Consider the following 10,737-nt stretch of genomic DNA (forward strand, 5'->3'; position numbering starts at 1 on the left):
GTGCTATGCCAGTGTTTATGCCAAGTCGATTTCGTGTAATCGTTTCAAGAATTGGGGAAAAGCTTGCACACAAAAAATAAACAGGAAGTTCGTCAAATGGAGAATCGCAGCCAACTTCAATTTGTAGAAATGATGTGGCAACACCAAGCGGAAGGAAATGTACTTACATATATGGAGTTGCAGATATAACTTGGGACTAATGAAGTTTGATAGGCGGGATATATCTTTGACCCCGACTTTTTTAAACTTTTTTTACTCCGACATCTTGTTTAAATTCCAATAATTTAATTTAAGAATACGTTTAAACAGGTCTTACTTCCATTTCACGTTTTCCAGAGTTCGTGAAGTTTATGGTGTAAACAGTCGACCTCGACAGAGCGTCGCTGTTGGCGCCGCTTGGAGCCCTTGCTCCCCCAAAGAGAGCGTAAGAGAGAGATGGAGCAAGGGTGCGTTTTGCGGTCAGCTGAGAAGCGCAATTTAACGGTAAAGTGTCAGATTAGAGTGTTGCCAGACTGGTGGAAAGGAAAGCAAATTTAAAAAAATATTTGTTTGAAATGTAGAAGACACGGTTTTAGGCCTCTTAATTTAAGTATTTAATTTTAATTTTATATATAATTTATAATTTTATAAGTCCTTAGTCAAATTTCATTTGTTTAATCCTCGTTACTTTTCAGTTTTGCCTCCTTTGGTGTCCTGAGTGTGGATTTTGAGTGCCGATTCAATTTCCCCGAAGTTACTGTGGCTCCTGCACGACGGCTGTCCTGCCAATTCAGTGTCCACGAAATCGATAATATCCCCAATGCGAACGCGTCCCTTGACACTGCGGCGAAAATGCATCTTGGGAAAGTCGAGCGGCTGCACCTGGACTTCGGTAAGTATTCCACAGGCTCCAATACGACCCAGGATCTTAATAACACGGGCCTTCGCTGCAACAGGCTGGGACATTTTTGAAATTTAGCAGGAAACACACAAACCAAAACGGCAGAGATTACTTTGATCTACTTTATATATGAGATTTACATACATTACAAGGACACTAAATGCTTAGCTTTATTTTTAGTTCATAATACTCTTGATGCTCTGTTCCGGAGTCACATTAGTTCGGGACACTCTCAAACTTTCCCCGGAGAAGGACATCCCTCATGATGCTAGCGAGTTCTTCGTTCTTTTGCGCTCTCATCTCGTCGATTAGGGACTCCTTGAATCCCGGATCCTTAGCCGGATCTGGTGTCTCTTGCAGCTTCTGCTTTTCCAACTGCAACTGGGGCACATCCGCCCCAAAAGTGGCCCCAATTCGCTCCACACTTTGGGCTTCAGTATCCCCAATTAATGACCAACTGTCCTTTCCAAACCAAATGCAAAGAGGTTCATTAAAGTCCGTGACATGGGAGCGAAACGGATGGGCGGGACTTCCGAATCCCAAATGGCTGATGGTGTCCCTTAGGACCTTGGCCAACTTGGGTATCCTTTGAGAGTAGAAAAGCAACGCTCCACCGATCAAATGAGTCACGGATCGAAGGCACCGACAGGTGTGCTTTTTAACAGCGGGATCCAAGCCAGCAAAGATATCATACTTTCCGCCCACAATTACAACGGGAAAGGGTAGAGGGTCCTGGTTACCCAGATCCTCCTTGTTTTGGTGACCCACTCGCTCCAGGGCTCGCTGTTCTAGCATTTCCCTTAGGTCAGGGGTCAACTTTTCCATCATTTTCTGAGCCGTATCCCGCAATCCCTTGTAGGCACACTCAAAATCAGTCCAGAAACGCTGTGGCTGTGAGAGATCCAGTATTATGAAGACGGCCAGCTGCTGCAATCCGTGGGTCCTCATGGGCACCTCCAGTAGCTGCTCCGCATTGTCAAGGGAGCCCAACTCCCACACATTCATGACCTGAGGTGACTTTCCACTCCCGATTCTCCGACCAAAGCTATACTCCAGGGCCAGAGTGGGACGGGTTGTGTGCTCTTCGCGTTCAAAGAATTTGTTGATAGCTGAAGTTTTACCCTGGAGTAAAATAAAGAAGATTGATTAGTTATTTATTTCTTTGGCCTTTTATTTCCTGGGTAATGGTTTCTCACCACACACTTGCTCCCCAGGACTAGAATTGTTCGCTCCTTGGGCATCGTGGTGGCCTCCAGTTGCCGGAGTCGTTGCTGTTCCTCCGCCAGTCGACCGGCTATGTCCTGGATGCTGGGTGTGCCACTCTCACCTCCCTCGTTATTCTTTTCAAACATTTTTTGAAGACGCTTGTGCAGGCTGTGAAATATCTGCGGCAAGCGCATCGCATGAGAAAAGTGAAAAGAAAAGCCGGAAAGAATGTTTGTCGTTTTTAACGGTTGCCATTGGCAACTTGAGCAGTCTGGCAACGTCATGCCAAGGTGTGAATGGCAATAAATGGTTTGAATAAATAAAGGGAATAGTTAAAAGCTTAATAATACATCCCACCATTAATTAGAACACGCTTAAACCCATTTTGATTATTTACTATTCTTTAATCATAAGCCTTTCCAGTGACTTTACGCTTTATGTATATAAAAAGTGCGCAACGAAGGAGAAAAGGTTCTCTCTTTCCTTTACTCTATAGGGCGGAAAATAAAAATATGAAATCTACACAGAAAACGGGCTACATGACCGCGACTGGACACCAGGTCACGGATCGTATAAATAAAACAAAGATAACAAACAAATGGAATACTTCGGAATGCTGTGCTCAGTAAAGCCAAATCTCCTCCAGAATCCCGTTGTCCAGCTGCTCGGCGGGAAGGGCTTTCAGTGTGCGCAGCGTCTCCATGTAGAAGGTCAGCTCCGAGGTGACCACTCCATGCTGTGGCCCTCCGTTGTTGTTGACATTCAGCTTCAGCAGCTGCTCCCGCAACTTGTCCTTGAAGTTGCGGTGTACCACGCCGTAGATCTCGTGGATCTGTGCCTCGGGCAGCACTCCGGCGATGGCCTCGTGGAGTTTCACCAGATGCCGGGAGATGTGGCGGAAGGTTTGGGAGGGTATTGGCGGACGCGCCTCCCAGGCATCCAGTTGTGCCGCTAGTCGCTCCGAGACAATGCCGTGGATCTTGTTCTCGATCTCCTTGATGTGACCCTGGTAGTCCCTTTCGATGGCCTCATAGCCACTCATCGCCTGGAAGTGCTCCTTGAGCTTGGGCAGCAGCCAAAGAACCAACTGGAGAGCCCGGGAAACCAGCGCCAGATTGGTGCTGGTAATGGTCTTCAGGCCAGCCACCCGCATGGCCCCAGCTCCGATGATTAGTTGGCAGCTGCGTGAGTTGAAGCACCTCAGGAGGTCAACTACGTTCCGGGCATGATAGCTAGCCAGCAGTGGCAGCCGCTGGGCGCTGCCTCCGTACTCGTACAGCATCCTGATCAGCATCAGCGACGCGCTTACCAAGGTGTACGGTTGCTTTCCTTCCACCAGAAGCACGGGATTGCCGCCGCCATTGCTGATCAGGTTGCCCAGCTCCGGCTTGGCGTAATCCCCGGCAGCCATTCGCTCGATGATCCGCTGGAACTCATGGGGTATGTCAACCTGTCGCCAGCGTTCCTGGTCGAGGAGTAAGGACAACTTTTGCTTTCGTTCTGAATGAAATCTTTGAGCGTATCGTGACGCCTGGACTTTTAAGGCCAACTGGAGCGGCACACTGGCCACCCCACAAATGCTCCTCGTGGTCTCGCCAAACTGCTCCACAATCTCCGAGAGCTGGGTGAGCTCCTGTTCACTCGCCGAACTCTTTTCCAAGCTCTGGGGAGAGACAATGTTGGCGCAACGCTCATGGCAGTAATGACAGACAGCCTGCAGGAGTTGCTGCAGCTGGGATTGCAGCTGCTCATGATGTCCGAGGCTGAGAAACGCCTCGGAATCTATCAGATTCACCGCATCTTGAGCGCCCACAGCGGCGTCTGCCGTTTGCTGCATGATGCCGACCACGGCCTTGATGCGTTCGAGAATGGAAACCAGGGCCTGACTGGAGCGCTGCAGGAGGGCAATCCACTCGGGCAGGGTGAGCTCCAAGGCCTGCTCCCCGTGACCCGTTAGGCTGATCTCCTGATCGCTGTCGCTGCGCGCCAATACCTCGATCAGCAGCTGTTTGATGATGGCTCTAATGGTGGCAATGGCTTCCTGCTGATAGGACTGGACAAAGGTGAAGTTTTGCTTGCGCAGCAGGCCCATAACAATGGCCACCAGCTTGTCCTCCTCGGCGCAAACGCTATCCGTTTCCCGGAGGGAATCCGTCAGCGGTCGATTAAGATCCGAGGCGGCGTAGCGTTCGAATTCCGTGGTAAGCATCTTATCGATCAGCTTCTCCATCTCGCTGAGCTGCATGGGCAAGTGCTTGAAGCAGTGGATGCCGAGCAGCTCGGCGGACAGGATCTCCTGGGTGGTTCCTATCAGGTCCAGAGCTGCCACATAGTCCTGGGTACCCAGGAGGAGCTGCAGCATCGGTTGCGTCTTGTGCACAGTGGCCATCAGTCGGAGTTTGTCCAGCGTCAGGTTGTAGTGCTGCCTTCGCTGGGCGTAGCGCAGCACCTTAAAGCTGTCCACCACCGAGTGGCTGTGCAGCTGGGCCAGCGCTGCCCTCAGCTGACGCACCTGTTCCGCAGCCTGCTCCATTTCGGCTAAAATGGCATGTTGCGTGGTCATCGCGTGAAAGAAGGCGCCAGATTTCTGCGAAACTTGCTGGGCGATCTTCACCTCCACCATGTCCAGGTAGTGACTCAGTTGCTCCTGCAACTGCCGGCCTGTCTGCTGGTGCGTTTCCGGCGTGGAAGCGGATGTCTGCATGTAATTGGGAAACACCTGCTTGAAGGTGGCCGGGTGGTGCAGCTGCAGCTGCGACTTCAGGAAGATCTCCGGCACCGCGCCCAGATGCGTGGGTGTTGTCTGCCCACCTGATCCTGGTAAGCTTTGTCCTCCGTTTTCCAGCGGCTTATCTCGCTCCAGTTGCTGCTGGCGACGCTCATGCCAGCGATATCGCTTTCCTATGCTTCCCAGATATACGGAAAAGTCGGCATGCGTGATGTCTGGGAGGCGCGGTGAGGCGGGCACATGACTCCGATCCACAAAGTGTTCGCCCCACTTCTTGGTAAATAGATTGCTCTGTTTGCCGCGAGACGGATCGTTTAGCACGGCCGGCAGGTTCTGGGCCGCCGAGTAGACTCCCCATTCTGGTGGCATTTCGCGTGTCTGCTGGTTTACATGATACTTGGCCACATGGGCGTCGTAGTCGCGGTCAGAGACTCCGTCCAATGGAAGAGAGGCACAAACGCCATTGAAGCCGTAGCGACACACAAAGGAGCCGCCTTCACGGGTGCAGTGTCGAGATCGTAGGTGACTGGAAAAAATATAAAATTAATTATTAAATATTAAGCAAGGTTTGAAATGTGTTTATTTAATCTAGCAGAAACGTTGCTCTAAACTCCATTGTTTCTTATCGACTGTACTTGTGCAAATAATACAAATACAGCTGCTTTTACCTGCTGCCTGGCTGATTTTACCTGTTCACCATTTTGGTAGAATTCCCGGCAAGTCAGAAATGTCTTGTTTGCCCCTCAATCTGCTCCTAAATTTGACTACATTTGGAGCAGACTACTCCCAAATAAAATGTTTTTATGGCCTTTCCCGCTTACTCACTTCACAAAGTCGCTGATGGTCTTGAAGTGCTCCCGGGTGCAGTAGTAGCAGCTCTGCCAGCTGGGCGCTCCTGGTGCGATCCCACTCCCACTAGCCGTGGAGAGTTTCCTGAAAGCGGACGTGGGCTCAGCAGTGGGCGTTGCATCTCCGGCGGATCTCGTAGAGGCCATTACACATGCTCTGCGGCCGTAATCCCGCGCCGTATGGTCTCTTGGCCGTGAATGTTTCGCTCTACGTGTTGTTGACGTGTTATGTCGACGTTCGTTTTCCACCTTGTCTCGTTGCCGGCAGACGTTTCATTTTGGACGCCCTTTTGGGCGCTCACAGGTGTCGGGCCATGGTAATAATAGTAATTATAATAATTAATAACAGGCGATATTAACAAATTAATTAATTTCTATTGCTTCGATCAGCTGTAAGCGGATCAGTGTGGCCAGACGCAAATTTGGCTTGCCCCTTAAAAATCTCAAAGAGTTGAAACTTCCACCTAAAAAATCCTCATGTTTATACAATCTAGATACGTCGCACAGTAGCACCTGTAGAACAAACACAGTTGCAAAAATCTAAGTTAAACTTTATTTTTGCGGTTTAGGAAATATTTATAAATTTGTTGTTAAGTTGCGAATGCTTAAGCCGCTAGAAATTCCCAAATCTATGCTTATTTTTAGTAATTATTTATACTATAAAGTAAATAATTCACTTACAATTTTTTTTAATATGTCCTTGAAACATTTTTATATTATTAAATCCATAAAAAAAGCTTATATTTGAATGCGTTTAATCTCTTCATTTATCATATATGCATTACAAATTTTGATTTTTGCAACGTAAAATGAGAGAAGGCGCCACTGTGCATCGTGTGTAGGGGCCTTCTCATTTGGACGCTTACCAACACTTAAAACGGAAATCAGCTGTTGATTGATAGTTCAAAAAAATTCCCGTTCCAAAATAGCGGCGCCGCCGACTTTTTAAACAGAAACAGAAGAAAATATATAAAAAATATATAAATAATCCTAACCTGGAGCACAGCCATGCGGCTGCATCGACGTTACTATGTGGCTGTGTGTGTTATATTGTGCATTTGGCTGGCATTCCTTTTCGTCTGCTCCCAATGGATCTCAAGCTACGATGGCCTAAAGACCAGCGATCCCGTCCAGCTTCTCTGGTGGTCGCGTTCCTTTTCCTTCAACTACGACGAGGTGCGCCAGTGCGGCGTGGACACGTGTCGCATCAGCAACAAGAGGAGCCGCCTGCCGATGGCCCGGGTTCGTACTGTGTAGATTGTTCCCCTTATCCGCATCCGGCGGCGCCTTATCACTTGTAAGCTAACCCTATTGCGTCTCTTGCAACAGGGCGTTCTGTTCTATGGATCCGACATGAAGACAAGCGACTTTCCGCTACCACGGGGCCAGCAGCAAATTTGGGCCTTACTGCACGAGGAATCGCCCAGAAATGTGCCCTTCGTGCCCCACTTGGAGTTCCTGCGCCACTTCCACTTTACGTCTACCTTCAGCCGCTACAGCAACATGCCGCTGACCACACAGTATCTGCCCAGCGAGCAAGCTCTCACCTCGCTGGAATACCACATTCCCTTTGAGGAAAAATCTAAGGTCTACCCGTCGGCACAGATAGTGTTCCTGCAGACCGATTGTGATACAATGTCCGGACGGGAGGATTATGTGACTGAGCTAATGAAATATATGCAGGTTGATTCCTTCGGCGGCTGCTTGAAGAACAATGATCTGCTGGAGAGGCAAGTAGAGCCCTTTGAATTCAAATTAGTTATCTTCATGATCCTTTTCTTCAGTCTGAATAAGGATTACCTCAACAATCTGTATTCGCCAGAGCTATTGAAGTTCCTGTCCACGTACAAGTATATGATAGCCATCGAAAACGCTGCCTGTCCCGACTATATAACTGAGAAGTTCTGGCGCCCCTTGGTCATAGGCGTCGTGCCCATTTACTTTGGTTCACCCACTATTAAAGTAAGTCTGTTTTTGTACTATATAATCATACAACTTTACTTAATTTTTATTTTTTAGGACTGGCAGCCGAATAACAAGTCTGCCATTTATGTAAACGATTTCCCCAATCCGCGTGCCTTGGCCGAGTATTTAACCAAGTTGGCAAAAAACCAAACAGAGTACGATTCGTATCGGAGCCACAAACTGAATACGCAGAGTCCCATCTCAAATGAGTGGCTGCTCCTCAACCTCGCTAAGCGACAGTATCACATTGGCGACTCCTCGCCGGGCGGATCCCTCTTTGAGAAGTTCGAGTGCGCCGTTTGCCGGCATGTGATCCATGGCTCAAGGAGTGAGCGGGCTCACTCCCTTCATTATGACTGCCCGACAAAGCCGCCGTTTGCTCCACTGGAGAATCAGGTGGAACCTGTAAATGTCGCCGACTGGCGATCCGTACTGGAGGTGGGTCAGTGCCAGGCGAAGATTTTGGATGAGTTTATTCGCCGCAACTCCAGCTACAATAAGGCGGACTTTGCCGCAGAGCTTAAAAAGAGGATGGACGAGAATAATTGTAATTAGACTGAATCTCAGGTGGTAGCAGTACCTTAAAGTACAAAGTACCCACATTAAAGTATGCTGTGATTATTAGCAATTATAAAATTGTATTTTATACAAATAAGAAATTCAGTTTATTGATTTTGATGGGATTGGGACTGGCAGTCCCCAATAGTATGGGGCTCTCCAATCTGACCTTGCCGACTTTTCTCATTAACGCATGATTCAGACTTTCGAACAGGGTCTTCGTCTGGTTTCAGCATCGGATCATCCTCTTGCATTGAGATTGGTTTATTACCAAGGTGAGAAGAATCTGGCTCTTGAATCAGGTTTATAGTCGAATTAAGACTCCACTGAGAATCGGTTTGGGTTTGGATATTTTTCGGATTAATGATTTGGGCAGGACATTCTGGCTGATCGGGCAAGCCTGGAGGCCATTGACGACTTTGTGAGGGACATTCGATGACTGCAGAATTGCGAGCTTCGTGGGAAGAATTTTCGGAGGCTAGAAAAGCATTATTCGATCCCTGCGCTTGACTTCCAGGCGTTGACGTTGTCTGTAGGAGGTCCTGATTTTGATCCAAATTCATTGGTGGCACTACCCCAGCTGCCACACCAAGCTCCTGATAACGTCCTGTGCATAGACTAAGTCCTAGAATGAGTCCCTTGAACATTGGGGAAAGCTCACCCTCCACAGGCGTGGCTCCCATTTGCAAGGCCATCACGGGGGCGTCCCTCTGCCAGGGTTGGCTGAGAGGAGCCTCGGCACAAGTCTCGTTACTGGCTTTTGTCGGCGGCTGAACTTGCTTTTTGGGCTTTCGTTTGGGAAACCGGTGGCGTCTGATCCGATAAGGCTTTGGCTTCTCGGCCAGCTTCTTGAGTTTTCGGATCCTAGCGTTTAATATTTGTTGTACAGATTTTGGTAATGGGACTTTAGATTTGGGGATTTTCTGACGCGGAGTTCTATCGGTTGGCCGCACATACTCGCCGCAGTAGACGCAAGCATCAATGGATTTGGAATCGCGATTGTTGTTTTTGCGGGGCATTGTTACAAAATTAAATACTATTTTGACTATTAAAATTTATATATATAGAAAAGTATTGAAATTTTGTACTTGGTTTGTTTTTCAGATCCAAAGAAAATCAGTCTGCTCTATGCGAGGCTTCGAATGATTATGAGTGAACGAGGGATATGGGCTGGATATATTAGAAAAAGTCTACTGTGATAGGACTTCACAGTTTACTTTTCTAAACCAAAAGTGTTCAGTTATTACTAATGTTTTCTAGAATTAAAAAAAAACTAAGATTTGTCTCTCAATTTCGGCAATCTTTATTAGTTTACATCTGCCAGTGCATTGTGGGCATCACCTCCTTCAGCTGTCCCATATTGACGATCCACATGCTGCCATTCTTCATCATCTCCATAGCTTTGATCATCTGCATGGCAGCCTCCTCGGGCATCTGGCGCTTGGCACTCTCCATGGCCTCCACCATGGACTCGGAGTGGTGCCAGGTCACGTTGTCGCGCAGATTCATCATCATTTCACCGTTGGTGAGGCCCGGGCACATGGCCATAAACATGACGCCGGTCTTCTGGTAGATCATCTTATCCCCCATGGAGCGGGTGAAGCCCAGGACGCCGTGCATGGCACCGGCGTAGACAGCAAAGGCGGGTGCAGGTTCCAGGCCGTAGACAGAAGCCATGTTGACCACCATGCCACCCATGCCCATCTGGGTCTTGTCCATATATGGCATGGCCATCATCGTGGCCTGGATCATGCCAGTCTAAAGAGTAAAGTGGAAAAAAATATTATGTAAAAACCAACAATAAGGAAAGGACATAATCTTACCAGATTCATGCCCATCGTCGTCTCCACATCCTTGTCGAGCAGGACATTCTCAGCATTGATCATCACATCAAAGTGGCCCATCATCTGGCCCATCTTCTTCATGGCCTGATCGATGCACATCTTGTCCATGAGATTCATCTGCATGAACACGACCTTGACGGAGGGATTAATGGCCTGCAGCTTCTTCATCATCTCGACGTTCTCCATGCGATGCATGATGCCCATCATCTTGATGTCCTGCTGCATCAGCTGCATCATCATCTGCCAGCCGATGCCGCTGAAGCTGCCCACGTAGACGACATTCTTACCGGTCCAGTCGAACATGTTGATTGGATTTTAATTGTCTTTGACTTGGACTTGGACTGCAATGGAATGGCTGACTGACTCCGTCTGACTGATTCCCAGCTGGTGACTGCGCTTATATAATATCCCGGATGCCCGCTCCAGATGTCCGGCGCATCTGTCTAGATTACTTTGCCCCGCGGAATGCAATAACATCGCCATCATTTCGGCTATCTTCGCCCAGGGTCAGGGGTCGGAGATCAGGTCCCTGCAGAGGCGTTGATACCTCGGAGCTTGGAAAAGACGACAACAAGTTCGTCACCAGCTGTTGCCAGTGGGTACCAGATAAGATCGCTATCGATGCAGCCGAGGGCGTTGGCGTTGGCATAGCTATGATCTCTCGCCACCTGACACAATGTATCATCTACTGGGCGAGGTGTTCCTCAT

At 48.5% G+C, this 10,737-nt stretch overlaps 5 protein-coding genes across 6 annotated transcripts; 1 reads left to right on the forward strand and 4 right to left on the reverse strand.

Annotated features, from left to right (window-relative positions):
- Positions 1 to 569: 569 nt before the first annotated feature.
- RpS28-like (Ribosomal protein S28-like) lies at positions 570 to 1,017 on the reverse strand. The gene has a single exon (XM_017177542.2). The coding sequence runs from the start codon at positions 943 to 945 to the stop codon at positions 664 to 666; it is 282 nt and encodes a 93-aa protein (XP_017033031.1). The 5' UTR covers positions 946 to 1,017; the 3' UTR covers positions 570 to 663.
- Positions 1,018 to 1,052: 35 nt separating this feature from the next.
- On the reverse strand, positions 1,053 to 2,338 carry LOC108082211 (cytoplasmic dynein 2 light intermediate chain 1). Its single transcript, XM_017177541.2, has 2 exons — positions 2,077 to 2,338; positions 1,053 to 2,002 (listed from the first exon to the last, which is right to left on the reverse strand). The coding sequence occupies exons 1-2, from the start codon at positions 2,278 to 2,280 to the stop codon at positions 1,097 to 1,099; spliced, it is 1,110 nt and encodes a 369-aa protein (XP_017033030.2). The 5' UTR covers positions 2,281 to 2,338; the 3' UTR covers positions 1,053 to 1,096.
- Positions 2,339 to 2,465: 127 nt separating this feature from the next.
- scat (VPS54 subunit of GARP complex scat) lies at positions 2,466 to 6,079 on the reverse strand. Its single transcript, XM_017177540.2, has 2 exons — positions 5,640 to 6,079; positions 2,466 to 5,340 (listed from the first exon to the last, which is right to left on the reverse strand). Exons 1-2 carry the CDS (start codon positions 5,807 to 5,809, stop codon positions 2,709 to 2,711), a joined length of 2,802 nt encoding a protein of 933 aa, XP_017033029.1. The 5' UTR covers positions 5,810 to 6,079; the 3' UTR covers positions 2,466 to 2,708.
- Positions 6,080 to 6,554: 475 nt separating this feature from the next.
- FucTB (alpha-(1,3)-fucosyltransferase 10) lies at positions 6,555 to 8,549 on the forward strand. Of its 2 annotated transcripts, XM_017177595.3 has the most exons (4): positions 6,556 to 6,904; positions 6,992 to 7,392; positions 7,447 to 7,624; positions 7,682 to 8,549. In XM_017177595.3, exons 1-4 carry the CDS (start codon positions 6,671 to 6,673, stop codon positions 8,180 to 8,182), a joined length of 1,314 nt encoding a protein of 437 aa, XP_017033084.1. In that variant the 5' UTR covers positions 6,556 to 6,670; the 3' UTR covers positions 8,183 to 8,549. The 2 variants fall into 2 exon arrangements, with proteins under 2 accessions (XP_017033083.1, XP_017033084.1); XM_017177594.3 differs by having other exon boundaries at positions 6,555 to 6,904; positions 6,992 to 7,624.
- Fbp2 (Fat body protein 2) lies at positions 8,246 to 10,395 on the reverse strand. Its single transcript, XM_017177434.2, has 2 exons — positions 10,009 to 10,395; positions 8,246 to 9,943 (listed from the first exon to the last, which is right to left on the reverse strand). The coding sequence occupies exons 1-2, from the start codon at positions 10,330 to 10,332 to the stop codon at positions 9,497 to 9,499; spliced, it is 771 nt and encodes a 256-aa protein (XP_017032923.1). The 5' UTR covers positions 10,333 to 10,395; the 3' UTR covers positions 8,246 to 9,496.
- Between the last annotated feature and the right edge of the window lie 342 nt (positions 10,396 to 10,737).

Source organism: Drosophila kikkawai, chromosome 2L (assembly GCF_030179895.1).
Source record: "Drosophila kikkawai strain 14028-0561.14 chromosome 2L, DkikHiC1v2, whole genome shotgun sequence".
NCBI lineage: Eukaryota > Metazoa > Arthropoda > Insecta > Diptera > Drosophilidae > Drosophila > Drosophila kikkawai.